This window comes from Bos grunniens, chromosome 2 (assembly GCF_055505025.1).
Source record: "Bos grunniens cultivar Pamir isolate PY7600 chromosome 2, Bosgru_T2T1.0, whole genome shotgun sequence".
Taxonomy (NCBI): Eukaryota; Metazoa; Chordata; class Mammalia; order Artiodactyla; family Bovidae; genus Bos; species Bos grunniens.
The window spans coordinates 3,565,386-3,580,461 of NC_141166.1; the positions used below are offsets into that span (position 1 = coordinate 3,565,386).

The following is a 15,076-nucleotide window of genomic DNA, read 5'->3' on the forward strand; positions in this document are numbered from 1 at the left end:
AGAGGCAGAGCTTACACATTTCTGGACGATTGTGGCAGCGTCACTCTCGTAGTCCTCCTCTTTGGAGCTCGTGGAGCCTGTCCGCACTTGCTGGGCACTACCCACATGAAGGATGGCCATGCAAGTTGCCACACTCACACCTGAGAAAAAAAAAGAGACACACATTCCAAGAAACTGAAACACAGAAACATAACCCACCCACAAGCAATTCCATGATCTGATGACTGAAATCCCAACAGGGATCGACTCAATGGACATGAGTTTTGAGCAAATTCCAGGAGATAGTGAAGGACATGGGGTCACAAAGAGTCGGACACGACTGTGCAACTAAACAACAAAAAAATGTGTGACCATATGATCCAACAAGCACACTCCTAGATATATTTACCCAAATGAGCTGAAAACTTCCATCCACCCAAACACCTGTACACAAATATTTATGGTACCTTTAGTCACAACTGCCAACAAATGGAAACAATCAAGATGTCCTCTAATATTCAATAATAAATCAATCAATAAACCGGGGTGTATCCATACAAGGAATGGCATCACTGACTCAATGGACAAGAGTTTGAGCGAACTCCAAGAGACAGGGAAGGACAGGGAGGCCTGGCATGCTGCAGTCCATGGGGTCGCAGAGTCAGACATGACTTATCGACTGAACAACAGTTCAAGCAATTGCTACCAAGGCACAAAAAGACAAAGAGGAAGCTTAACTGCACACAGCAGGCCCTCCACACCTGCAGGTCCTGCATCCGGAGACGCAGCTGGCAGAATCTGTGCATGGGCCATCTGCAGATGCTAAGGCCAACTGTATACACCATTTCACACACGGGACTTGAGCATTCATGGATTTTGGTACCCACGGGGAGGTCCTGAAACCCCCTGCTCCACCCACAAGCAAAAGAAGCCAGTCTGAAAAGGTGATGATTCTAACAATAGACTTTCTGGAAAAGGGAACTATGGAGACAGTAAAAGATCAGTGGTTTCTAGGGGCCGGGGTTACGGGCGAGGTAGAGGGAGGGACTTCCAGGTGGAACATCGGGGATCTGGAAGGCAGTGAAAAGATTCTGTATCAATGCCAAAAACCATAGAGCTGTATGTGAGAAAGGAGCCCTAATGTAGTGAACCACAGACTTCAGTTAATTATGTGTCAGTACTGGATCATCAATTACAACGAAGGCAACCCGTGAATGCAGTATGTTAACAAGGGCACTGTACACAGGGGTGAGAGCGTACGGGGACAGAACTCTGTACTGTTCCAGATGCAGAGTCTGGGAATGCTGCATTTTTCTGCAAACCTAAAGCTGCTTTAAAAATGAAATCTAGGACGTCCCTGGTGGCTCAGTGGTTAAGAATCTGCCTTCCAGTGCAGGTTCCCGGGCTCAACCCCTGGTCCGGAAGATCCCACATGCTGCAGAGCAACTAAGCTTGTGCGCCACAGGTACCGAGCCTGTTCTCTAAGAGCCTGGGAGCTGCAACTACTGAGCCCAGGAGCCACAACCATTGAAGCCGTGCTCCATGAGACACCAGGAGAAGCACGCTCCCCGTAACTAGAGAAAAAGCCTGCAGAGCAGCAAAACCCAGCACAGTCAAAAGTAAATAAACAAGTAAGTTTTTAAAACTGAAATTACTTTTAAAATATTTTTTAAAAACTTTACAATGATTAAAAAAATAATCTCACACTTAGTATTTCTCAAAAACATCTAGGCCAAATCCCTTTCTTTACTTCAAATCCTAAGTGATCAAATTTCAGTAACAAACCAAATCTGGGGGCTCTTTAAAACAATGAAGAACTTTTTTTGGCCATGCCCACAAGGCATGTGGGATAGTTCCCCAACCAGCGACTGAACCAGCACCGGGACAGTGAAAGCAGAGTCTTAACCACTAGACCACCGGGGAGTTCCCTTAACAACTAAGAATTTTTAAGGACTCTTAATTCTTATCGACGAAACATAATGAGATGCATAGGATATTCAGAAACTCCTTGAAAATTGAACTTCATGAACCCCAAACTTAAAAATGCAAAAATCAAAGCCTGAGAACTGAGAGTGAACACTGGGAATGGGCTTGGAGAGCACACCTGCTCCCTGCAGCCTTGGTGCTCCCCCCCACAGCTCTGCTCTCGCTCAGGCCCAAACGACCGAAACTTCCTCCCAGTAGATCTCCCAGCCCCCCCGGTCTCCCCACAGCAGACACTGTGCACTACGGCTCCAGTGTGCTTTCCAGAGCACAGCTCAGACCATGCCACTCTTCAAATCTCCAACGGCCTCCACTGTCTGTAGGATATGGTCCAAATGACTGAGACTGCATTTTGAAACCCTCTTTGAGGAGGCTGTACCTTCTTTCTGGCTGTACAACACCAACTAGTCACACACACACACACACACACACACACACACACACACTCTCTCTCTCTCTCTCTCAAAATGTTTCCCCAAATACCAGGATACTTTTGGTCCTGCTTTTGCCTCTGGCCGAGGGATAGCCAAGCTGAAATCCTACCTGCCCTGCAAGATACGTCGACAGAACCCCTTTGTGACTACTGCCTTCCCCAATGAAAAGTGCCTTTATCTTTACATGCCTATTTACACAGAGATGTTTATAATAAAGCCATTCAAAGAATGTAGGGAGATAACCTCAGCAATTTCTTCATGCTCCCAAGGTCAGGTTTCTAAGACTGTTCAAACCCTCACTCACAGAACCCAGTAAACATCGGAAATTGTTAGGCCTCCCAAGACATACCAGGACTATGGTATTTAAAACCAGGATCAGTGATTTGGGTTAAAAAGTCACCGAAACAATAACTTAAAAAAGCATAAACACCAGCTGTCAGGCCCCACTTCTAAGGCAGCATAATCAACAGGAAGGGAGGGGATTTTGTGGGAGCATGGAGAAAAACACTCATTGTATTTATCAATATAAACATACCACCTGTTCCAGAAGGCTTCCTCAAATCTGCTCCCACAGCAAAGCGCCATCGCTCCCTTCTCTGTATGCCCGTAATATCCTAGAATCTCTACTGCCTTTAGCATCTCCTGTTTCACATTACATACACTCTGTGGTCCAATCTGTCCTTCACTGCTCAGGTATAGGCTCCTTGAGAGCAAGGATTACATATTGCTCATTGCAATATCCCCAAAGCACTTAGCATTTTGCTTCTCACACAGCAGACACTTACTCACATGTGCACACACTATGAAATCAAATATCCACATAACACAACAGCAGCAGTTGAGCAATAAAGGAATTTACAGAACTCCTACTTAGATCTCGTTCCATCTAGATGAGACGCTAGATGGCCCCTGGGGAAGGAACTAAGCAAAGAGGGAGAGAGCACGCAGAAGGGTCTCACAGTTTCCAGGAAGTCTGTGTGGCTGAGGAAATGATCAGATGCAACGTCTCACCTGCATACAGACAGCTCAGGCTGAGCACTGTCACATCCTGCAGACGGGAAGGGTTGAGAGGCTCCAGCACAGGTAGGGAAAGGGTGTCCAACGCCATGGTGACGTCAATCACCAGAGAATGAAAACTGGAACATAACAAGATTAACACAAGTGTCTCTGATTCACTTGCTTCTGCAATCTGTTAAAGAAAGCGGGCAGGCCATAAAAACTAACCGGGTTCTCTCTTTTGGAGAACAGTTTTAAAACATAGAGCATACGCACGCTGGAGCACCTTACCCATTACGAACAGCGGTGGCATCTGCTACTGTGGCAGGCATGATAAAGAAAGAATTGGCCAGCACTGCATCTTGAAACCGATTGATGTAGCGCAGGAAATAGGGCAGGTTCAGACACACACGCAGTAGCTTCTCTGAGCCACCTGAATTAATGAAAAGGCTCAGCCGTACAAACAGGCTTCTGCTGCTTGATTCTTTTCCACTTAAGGAATTTTTGAAAGCAGAGAAACTAGCTTTTTGACAACAGAGTCTTACCAAGTTCCTGAAGACTAGCCACATTCTGAGCTATGAACACATTCTTGGTTTTGATAGCAGAAGCTTGATCTGTGGATGACTGCTCTTCACTTTCTCCTTCCGCCTGAAGAGAAACAAAGGCTGTGAAAAGCCTCTGAAGATACTAGCACCTTGGAACCGACCTGGTGGTCTAGTGGTTAAGACTCCATGTTCCCAAGGCAAGGGCCCCAAGTTCAATCCCTATTCAGGGAACTAAGATCCCACATGCCATGGGTGATGTGACCAAAAAATAAATTAAAAAACAAAAAGATACTGTCATCTCCTGATTGTCGTCCTCAAGTGCAGAGCAGAACCAACTATACAAACTAGAGCTGCTCTGAGGATGCTCGTCAGACTCCCAGCGGGGGTGGGAGGTGGTGGGATACACAGCTTTAAATATATTCTGTAACCAGCACAGAGTGATGCCTTTTACAGTAGGAGTACAGGCTCTGTGTCTACTTGCACTGAGAAACTATCAGAAGAATGGCCATCAAAATAGTAACCACTAGAGACTTCCCTGGTGGTCCAGTGATTAAGATTCCATGCTTCCAATGCAAGGGGCATGGGTTCGATCCCTGGTCAGGGAACTAAGATTCCACATGCTATTAGGCATGGTCAAAAATATAAATATAAATAAATGTATTATTAAAACAAATAGTAATAACTGTGAACAGAAAGAATTGGGGTGAATGCTACTCATTTTCAGTTAGTATTCTTCAACTTTTTTTCTACCCTTGGCAGGTACATCATTTTATATCACAAATATAAAATGCATTTGTTAGCTGTTTTTTCTAGTATTATCATCTTAACAAATCCTACAGGACGAGGTCCTTTGACTGAAGTAACTCACCTGAGTCTGTGGACCTACAGGTGATGATGCTACAGTTCTAGGGTTGAAAACTGACGTTAGCTGGTTCAAAAAATTCATCTGGACCTCCTTCTGCTTCAGCTCTGGGCTTACTGGTGAGGCCAGTTCTTTCTGATCTTCCACTATAAAATATGAAACAAGAGATCGGTGAGGGCAATGTCACTAGCAGACAAAAGAGGAAACAGCTGGCAAGGGGAGTGGCCAAGAAACCAAGTCTGGTGAAGGCGCGCTCACCATCTGAGAGCGTCTTCACTGTCTGGGGCAGCTTGGCCGACTTCATCATCGCTGTGAACGTGATGATTTCAGTCCTGTCTAGTCGGCTGCAGCCAGTGCACAGGCCCTTGATGAGGAGAATCAAGTGTTTCTGCAAAGAAAACAAATTCCAATATGCCTTTTAGAGAGGCCTCCTCTGGATTACATCCAATATGCCTTTTAGGGGTTCTATTCTTTAGGGACTTCTAGCTGGCACAACGGAGAAGGCGATGGCACCCCACTCCAGTACTCCTGCCTGGAAACTCCCCTGGACGGAGGAGCCTGGTGGGCTGCAGTCGTGGGGTCGCTGGGAGTCGGGCACGACTGGGCGACGTCACGTTCACTTTTCACTTTTATTGCAGAAGGAAACGGCACCCGCTCCAGTGTTCTTGCCTGGAGAATCCCAGGGACAGGGCAGCCTGATGGGCTGCCGTCTATGGGGTCGCACAGAGTCGGACACGACTGAAGCGACTTAGCAGCAGCAGTAGCAGGCACAAAACCAAATTTAGGTTCAAAGCAAGAACGGCAAACTCAGGAAGCAGAGATCACAAGCTGATGGTCCTCAGGCCACACCTGCTTGCAGGCGTCTCACAGGTCTCACAGCGATGTCGTTGTTTACATTTGAAGTCATGGCTAACTTTTTAAAACACGGACCCTTTATCATACAAATCCAGATTTCCTACCTCTTTCAATAATTCACAAGATCAGCTGGAGCCAGTGATTGATCCCTTTATAGCTGGGTCACACACCCTTCTCAACCAGCATACTTGACTCATTTTATGTTACTTGCCTGGCCCCCATGGTCATGTATCTTTGTAATCCTAGAAAAGACCTCTGCAGCTCTCTATACCAGAGGCTGATAAACCATAGCCCCGATTCAGCCCACTGTATTTGTGAATAAATCTGACTGGACCACAGCTGTGCGCATCCATTCACATACTGTCTGTGGCTGCTTTCACAGTGCAAAGTCAGAGTTTAACAGAGCCTGGATGGTCAGCAAATTATCTCCTGTGTAGCCTGTTACAGAGAAAGTCACCAATCCCTGCTCTATGCCATCCCTTCTCCATCATTCCACGGGTCAGTCACGAGCCTACCTCAAAATAAGGGCCAGAAACAGGCCCACCACTCTTACCTGGGACACAGCGCACGCCTCATCTGGATTCTCCAAACGCAGGAGAGAAAATTCAATCAGGACTTTACAGGCTGCTGCCACAGACTGAAGTTGATTCCGGGGAACTGAGAAAGGAATAAGCTTTACTTAACCTCAGACTGCTATAGTGCACTTCAGCCTCACAGTCAATGAACCAAGTAAGTTTTGAGCTCCGTATGTCCAACATTCCCAGTATCTTTCTCAGAATCAACAATCCATCAGGCAAACAAAGGCAACTTGGCACTGATGATCATGAATCGTTTCTAGATCAATTTATCCTGTATTTACTAGAAATTAAGACAATTATAATAGGAAATACATCACAGGAAGTAACAAGCACTTCAAATATGTTAATCCATTTAATCCTCAAACTGATGCTATGAGATAGATATTGTTAACCTCTTCTCTTTAAAAAAAAGAAACAGGAAAAGTAAACCATAGAAAGGTTAAATGATTTGCCTAAGTCATGCAGCTAGAATCAAATCCAGATGTCTGGCTCTAAAGTTCATGCTGTTACCCACTAGAATATACTACCTCTCCTTTCTGTTTCTGCAGTGGGCTTCCCATTCAAAGGTGCTCCAAGCTAGAAGTGACTCTTACACTGGTGGCCAATGCCTAGAATAAACAGCACTGGACACCGAAAGACTACTCAGCAACCCTCCAACTTCCTTTCACTTTGCTTGCTTAGCAAATTATTTAAGTAAACAAATAATTCGAATTCTTCAGAACTACATGAATCAGGCTTGGGGGAGAAAATGAAAATGCTAAGTATCAGAAATATTGGAAAGTAAGAGACTGGTTACTTTAGGGGGAGAAAAGCTTAAAAGATGGGGAACTGAAGTTGAAATCCCTTCATATACCAGAGAACACAAAAGGAGAATTTAATCCCTCACCAAAACCAAATAAGGAAGACAGCCTTGGTCAGTGGCTGCTAACCCCAGCTCAGCATCCCCACCTAACCTTCCAATCCCATCCATCCCCCCGAAATTAGCACATTAGTAATTACATGTGTAAAATCGATAAGAAGGCAAGGGAAGTTAACTTAATGGTTATGAAATAGAAGTCCAAACCAAACAGTTTTTAAATCCCTTTTGGCTGGCCTCGGTAAAGGACCTTCCAAAGCCTTATCAAACTGACAGTTGTCTCCACTCTTGGATGAACAGGTTAGAACGGAAATACAGGCGTCATTAACAGCTTGTTCAGACAAGAGGACACACAATTCCCCGTTCACGAGCCCTTAAAAGGGAATGGCAAGAGTGCAATACTTACTGAGGCTACAAACTGTTGTGATATAGTGTGTGGAAAGCGCAACAAAGGAGGAGTAGAAGGGCTCGTACTGCTTCTCGTGCTGCAGGATTTCGGATTCGCTGCAACGAAACCAACATTTACTGAGTGCTTACTACAGGCCAGGTGCTTTACCCCTCTACAGGCCTTACTTACTCCTCGTAGCAATGCTACTTGGTAGGCCCTGTTACCATCCCTATATTCAAACTGAGAAAGTGGAGCTTAGAGGTACCAGACTTAGTAAGTGGCAAAGGCTAACAAACAGGAAACACATTACACTCACTTAGAATTAAAGAAATACAAGTAAAAATCCAATAGGATACCATTGTGTCCTGTATTGATACTTAACAAAGACCAAAAGCTAACAATGCCACAAGCCGGTCAAAAGAGGGTAGGGCAGGGTACTCAAAACACTGTTAGTGGGAATAACGCCTTTTGAAGACCAAACAAGGCCAGTCCACAACACAGCAACTTAAAAAGAATAAACATTTCAAGGGAAGAAATCATCTGATGGGTGCTAAAATCCAAAATTCTTCAGGTACCAGAGTCCTCCACCCCACTCGCCACATCCACAGGATATATAGTTAGATCACGACAAAGTGATTTTTAACCACTCCCTTATCTTTACCAGAAGAAATGGCCTCTTCAGTGAAAATCTGGAGCCCAGCTATGTCTAAAAGCTGGATACGTTAATGTCATTCTCTTTACTGCATTAGATGCTAATCACAACCCATGAAACAAGGCGGCAAAGAAAAACACTAAAACGTATGTTCTTAAATGGAAAAAAGAGAGCAATGTGCTTTAAAAGCTTCCACAGTTAATTCTCCAATAAGAACTATCAGCCTAGGAAGGGAAACGTAAACAGAGTCTAGACTCAGTTCACTTGCCAAATCGACATGGGGGCCAAAAAAGCAAGTTCCATGTCTTGAAGGTGCTAACGTGAGTGATGAATCATCTCAAACAGCACTTCCCTATTTGGGAATTCATCAAGGAAAAATAGGTATTATCAAAGATCGGTTCCTTATCTTGGAATAACTCCCTCATGAAGAAAAACATTTATGGTGTACCTATGATGTGCAAGAATCTTCCTGCCCAGCAAGGATCATTTCTCCCTACTTGTCGGATGGACAAAAGAAAGGAAACAAAATCCTTAAAACATCAAGCAACCCTCAAAGTTCACGGGGCCATCACACTGATGGGAGCAGGGGGAGTCCCACCACACCCAGAAGAGAGCTCCCCACCCCTGCTTCTACCTCCTAGGAAGAGCTGTTCCTTCACTCCCATCCTGACACCCTGCATTCATAGTTCTAAGGTTCCCCCACTCTGTAATTTGATGGATTTTATGAAGTACTTCCCTTCTCTGCTTTACTTCAGAACTTCAGAGCTGCTTACTGCCACCCCCCGCCCCCCATGTTTTTCAACTGGACAGGTTTACCACGACCAAAAGAATCACTGCTGAGCCAAAGAAGGAACTCACTCTGCCGCTTCCCTTCTCATTCTGATGATAAAACACATCCAAAACACAGGAGTCAACACATTAATTGCGTGGTTCAAGGCTGCCATATTATGATTAAACAAACCCTTCTTCTTGCCACCAGGGGTTTCCCTGGTGGCTCAGAGGTTAAAGCGTCTGCCTGCAATGCGGGAGACCCGGGTTCGATCCCTGGTCGGGAAGATCCCCTGGAGAAGGAAATGGTAACCCACTCCAGTATTCTTGCCTGGAGAATCCCATGGACAGAGGAGCCTGGCAGGCTACAGTCCACAGGGTCGAAAAGAGTTGGACATGGCTGAGCGACTTCACTTCACCTCTTCCTGCCCTAGTTATACAACTGCCTTATTCCAATCAAGAAACAATAATACCCTCTAGGGAAAGATGGAGGTGGACAAAAGGAGAAAAAATGAGCAGAGGGCTCTTGAGCTCCACTCACAATGTGCTTAGGGCAAGGAAGGATAAACCTGGGAAAACTCGTTTTTAAAAGACTTAAAGGGGAGAGTAGGTAGGTGGCCATGTGGCCCAAAGGACAACGTCCTATCTTCTGATCCTGAAGAAATGTGTGTGTGTGAGGAACCTAGCAAAGAAGTGTCGTCTCCCTTTTTGACCCCACCCTCATTCCCTGAGAGCCTGACAGACACCAGGTCACCAGAGGAGGCAAAGAAATATAAAAATGGAACAGAGAGCAAGACATTAAGAAGAAAGGCGAAGAATGCAGAAATTGAAGGCAACTATGACACAAAAGAAAATCAAGGGACATGAAGGTGAAAATATTTCTCCTCCAGGCAGTCATGCTACTTTCCTTAAACATGTACCTCGCCTAACAAACTCTGCAACAAAGTACCACAGAGCCTGAAAACTGCTGAAAGGACAAGGAATCTGAAGCAATTATATTCCATTTTAAAGTAAAATTACATACCAATTAAAAATAAATGCAATGCAGAGTACAAAGGAAAACAGCACTTAAGCAGCCGGGTCGGAAAAACCCAACTTGACATGTAAGTGAAAAAGAACTAGCCAGGGTCCAGGAAGAGTGAAAAAGCGTGATGGGCAAAATACAGACTGCAGGCTCACTGCCGCTCTCCCTCTTGCTGTCTCGTCACTAAGCTGTGTCTGACTCTGTGACCCCAAGGACTGTAGCCTGTCAGGCTCCTCTGGGATTTTCCCAGGCAAGACTACTGGAACGGCTGCCATCTCCTTCCCAGGGACCTTCTCCACGCCCCCGCACCGGCAGGCGGGCTCCTCACCACTGAGCCACCGCTAGCTGTGTCTCTGCCGTCAACGGGGGACACTCGGAGCACTTTCCCCTCACCAGAATCACCAACTCCCAAGCATAGAGTCCACTGGGTTTGTTTCAAGACACACTTATAAACAAGCACAACAAATTAATGAGATACAGGAAACATTTTTTAAAATATAGGTTTAATGAACATCTACTGTGTGTCACACAAGTGAAAACTTTCACATGCCTCTCTCACACTCTCAGCAAACTTGTAGCGAACGGGATACTGAGACGTGGAAACATGACCTAATCTCACAACTAACTACAGGCTTCTCACTCGGGAGCTGGCTTCTCTTCTGTAGGTCAATCACAAACTCAGCTGATGATGGCACCAAGGTACCCCTTTTTCCCTCTCAAGATTTTTAGAAAATGACTGTGCATTATCTAATGGGGATGTTACTAACAGCTTCTGCCTTCCCAAGTAGGTCTCCTTGGTCCAAGTTTCATCAAATAGCTGGGAGGCAGAGACTCGAGGAGGCTTATCATTAAGAAAGGCAGGACAGCCTAGGAAGGACTGGCTCAGGGCAGTGAGTGAAAGTCGCTAATTCATGTCTGACTCTCTGCATCCCCATGGACTGTACAGTCCATGGAATGCTCCAGGCCAGAATATCGAAGTGGGTAGCCTTTCCCTTCTCCGGGGGATTTCCCAACCCTGGGATCAAACCCAGGTCTCCCGCATTGAAGGCATATTCTTTACCAGCTGAGCCACAAGGGAAGCCCAAGAGAAAGGGAATTTTCTTTTTAAATTTACAAAGATTCATAAAATTATTCAATGACAACCATGCTCACCAGCATATCCTGCACAGAGTTAAGAAAGGAATTCTGTATTTGATAGCACATACAGTTACAAAAAAGCAAAATGGCTGTCTGGGGAGGCCTTACAAATAGCTGTGAAAAGAAGAGAAGTGAGAAGCAAAGGAGAAAAGGAAAGATATAAGCATCTGAATGCAGAGTTCCAGAGAATATGAAGAAGAGATAAGAAAGCCTTCCTCAGCAATCAATGCAAAGAAATAGAGGAAAACAACAGAATGGGAAAGACTACAGATCTCTTCAGGAAAATTAGAGATACAAAGGGAACACTTCATGCAAGGATAGGCTCAATAAAGGTCAGAAATGGTATGGACCGAACAGAAGCAAAAGATATTAAGAAGAGGTGGCAAGAATACACAGAAGAACTGTACAAAAAAGATCTTCATGACCCAGGTAATCACAATGGTGTGATCACTCACCTAGAGCCAGACATCCTGGAATGTGAAGTCAAGTGGGCCTTAGAAAGCATCACTGTGAACAAAGCTAGTGGAGGTGATGGAATTCCAGTTGAGCTATTTCAAATCCTGAAAGATGATGCTGTGAAAGTGCTGTACTCAATATGCCAGCAAATTTGGAAGACTCAGCAGTGGATACAGGACTGGAAAAGATCAGTTTTCATTCCAATCCCAAAGAAAGGCAATGCCAAAGAATGCTCAAACTACCACACAATTGCACTCATCTCACATGCTAGTAAAGTAATGCTCAAAATTCTCCAAGCCAGGCTTCAGCAATACGTGAACCGTGAACTTCCTGATGTTCAAGATGGTTTTGGAAGAGGCAGAGGAACCAGGGATCAAATTGCCAACATCCGCTGGATCATGGAAAAAGCAAGAGTTCCAGAAAAACATCTATTTCTGCTTTATTGACTATGCCAAAGCCTTTGACTGTGTGGATCACAATAAACTGTGGAAAATTCTAAAAGAGATGGGAATACCAGACCACCTGACCTGCCTCTTGAGAAATCTGTATGAAGGTCAGGAAGCAACAGTTAGAACTGGACATAGAACAACAGACTGGTTCCAAATAGGAAAAGGAGTACATCAAGGCTGTATACTGTCACCCTGCTTATTTAACTTATACGCAGAGTACATCATGAGAAACGCTGGACTGCAAGAAACATAAGCTGGAATCAAGATTTCCGGGAGAAATATCAATAACCTCAGATATGCAGATGACACCACCCTTATGGCAGAAAGTGAAGAGGAACTAAAAAGCCTCTTGATGAAAGTGAAAGTGGAGAGTGAAAAAGCTGCCTTAAAGCTCAACATTCAGAAAACTAAGATCTTGTCATCCGGTCCCATCACTTTATGGGAAATAGATGGGGAAACAGTGTCAGACTTTATTTTTGGGGGCTCCAAAATCACTGCAGATGGTGACTGCAGCCATGAAATTAAAAGACGCTTACTCCTTGGAAGGAAAGTCATGACCAACCTAGATAGCATATTGAAAAGCAGAGACATTACTTTGCCAACAAAGGTTCATCTAGTCAAGGCTATGGTTTTTCCTGTGGTCATGTATGGATGTGAGAGTTGGACTGTGAAGAAGGCTGAGCGCCGAAGAACTGATGCTTTTGAACTGTGGTGTTGGAGAAGACTCTTGAGAGTCCCTTGGACTGCAAGGAGATCCAACCAGTCCATTCTGAAGGAGATCAGCCCTGGGATTTCTTTGGAGGGAATGATGCTAAAGCTGAAACTCCAGTACTTTGGCCACCTCATGTGAAGAGTTGACTCACTGGAAAAGACTCTGATGCTGGGAGGGATTGGGGGCAGGAGAAGGGGACGACAGAGGATGAGATGGCTGGATGGCATCACTGACTCAATGGACTTGAGTCTGAGTGAAGTCCGGGAGTTGGTGATGGACAGGGAGGCCTGGTGTGCTGCGAGTCATGGAGTCGCAAAGAGTCGGACACGACTGAGCGACTGAACTGAACAGTTACATTTTTAATTACACTAATTAAGCCTACATACAGCATGTGCTCCATTAAGCTAGTTTTAGTTTCATTTCTGGTCTAGAAAAGTAAAGGTATTTAAAAGATTTTTAATCTTTACTACTAAAAGACATGCTATCAACAAGCAGCAGAAATGAAGTCCGCTTTAAGTAAACTCAGATTATCTTTTTCTTTTAAAAAACTACTTTTGAGAGTTGTTGTTCAGTCGCTCAGTCTTGTCCGACTCTTTGTGACCCCACGGACTGTAGCAGGCCAGCCTTCCCTGTCCATCACCATCACCCTGTCCATCATCATCACCACGAGTTTGCTCAAACTCAGGTCCATTGAATTGGTGATGCCATCCAACCATCTCATCCTCTGTTGTCCCCTGCTCCTCCTGCCTTCAGTCTTTTCCAGCTTCAGGGTCTTTTCTAATGAATCAGCTCTTTGCATCAGGTGGCCAAAGTATCAGAGCTTCAGCTTCAGCATCAGACCTTGCAATGAATATTCAGGACTGATTTCCTTTAGGATTGACTGGTTTGATCTCCTTGCAGTCCAAGGGACTCTCAAGAGTCTTCTCAAACACCACGGTTCAAAAGAATCAATTCTTTGGTGCTCAGTTTTCTTCACAGTCCAACTCTCACATCCATACATGACTACTGGAAAAACCATAGCTTTGACCAGACAGACCTTTGTTGGCAAAGTAATGTCTCAGCTTTATAACCGACTATCTAGGTTTGTCATAGCTTTACTTCCAAGGAGCAAGCTCCTTTAATTTCATGGCTGCAGTCACCATCTGCAGTGATTTTGGAACCTAAGAAAATAAAGTATGTCACTGTTTCCATTGTTTCCCCATCTATTTGCAATGAACTGATGCCTCCCAATTTATCCATGCTAATCCCTCCTTTGTTTCAGTTTGGTTACAAAGTCAAACTTAACAAACAGGGTTCAGGGAATTCCCTGGAGGTCCAGTGGTTAGGACTCTGTGATTTCACCGCCAAGGACCCAGGTTCTCTCGTGTGGTGTAGCCAAACAACAAAAACGAAACAGGGTCTGGACCTCAGAATATTTCATCTGCCTTTTCTTCAAACCAAAGGTCAATTCCAACTATGCTAAGTCTCTTCAGTCGTGTCCAACTCTGTGCGACCCCATAGACGGCGGCCCACCAGGCTCCCCTGTCCCTGGGATTCTTCAGGCAAGAACACTAGAGTGGGCTGCCATTTCCTTCTCCAATGCATGAAAGGGAAAAGTGAAAGTGAAGTCGCTTAGTCGTGTCCGACTCTTCTCGACCCCATGGTCTGCAGCCTACCAGGCTCCTCCGTCCATGGGATTTTCCAGGCAAGAGTACTAGAGTGGGGTGCCATTGCCTTCTCCAATTCCAACAATAAAGGTATGAAAAAAGAGACAGATAGTAGAATGGCGGAGTACTGAGGAATCTCAGAGCATGTTTCATCATCCCCAAAAGTTAAAAAGGGAGGAATTCAGTGAATGAGCAAGCCACCAGATAGGAAGTAAGAGCTGACATGATGGAGCTAGGACACCAAAAGGGGGTGGGGGCGGGGTGTGGAGAGAGAAGCAGAGAGTAGTAGGCTGTAACAGAAAATAGAAGGTCCCTGGAGGCAACGAAGAAAAACTCGGGAGGCATAACAATAGAAAGGAACACAGGACTGTGGGAGAGCAGGGACCACGGATGTGAAAGCAAAGCAGCAACCGGCGCAGAAAAGCTCCAAAACCTCCAGGCAGCCAGGGAAGGGCCCCACGGTGTCTGCGCAGGGCTGGCTCTGACCTAGTCCTACACTCAGTAGCCGTACTTTGGCATTCAAGAAATAATTCCTCAATTCTGACCTTTTTTTTTTTTTTTTTGGAAAGGCAAATAAAACCTTTGAGAAACAGGATATTGATAGCAGGGTATTAATCGTTATGCTCTAAACCAGGGGTTGGCAAACTATGACCCACAGGTCAAATCTAGCCAGTCACCCCGCTCTGTTCAGGCCATATTTAAGAATAGTTTTACATGTGTCTTTATGGCTGGGGGCGGGGGGGGGGGGGGATGAAA

General features: G+C 45.1%; 1 protein-coding gene across 7 annotated transcripts in view; it reads right to left on the reverse strand.

The window, feature by feature from the left end:
* Window positions 1–15,076, reverse strand: part of UBR4 (ubiquitin protein ligase E3 component n-recognin 4) — a 136,884-nt gene that overhangs the window by 119,302 nt on the left and 2,506 nt on the right. For all 7 annotated transcript variants that reach the window (XM_086325315.1, XM_086325310.1, XM_086325277.1 and 4 more), the window contains exons 2-9: window positions 7,495–7,592; window positions 6,208–6,311; window positions 5,058–5,187; window positions 4,806–4,945; window positions 3,938–4,040; window positions 3,684–3,825; window positions 3,408–3,532; window positions 16–140 (exon numbers count right to left, since the gene is read on the reverse strand). In XM_086325315.1, coding sequence (XP_086181441.1) covers window positions 16–140; window positions 3,408–3,532; window positions 3,684–3,825; window positions 3,938–4,040; window positions 4,806–4,945; window positions 5,058–5,187; window positions 6,208–6,311; window positions 7,495–7,592 — 967 coding nt within the window. The remainder of the gene's footprint in view (window positions 1–15; window positions 141–3,407; window positions 3,533–3,683; window positions 3,826–3,937; window positions 4,041–4,805; window positions 4,946–5,057; window positions 5,188–6,207; window positions 6,312–7,494; window positions 7,593–15,076) is intronic.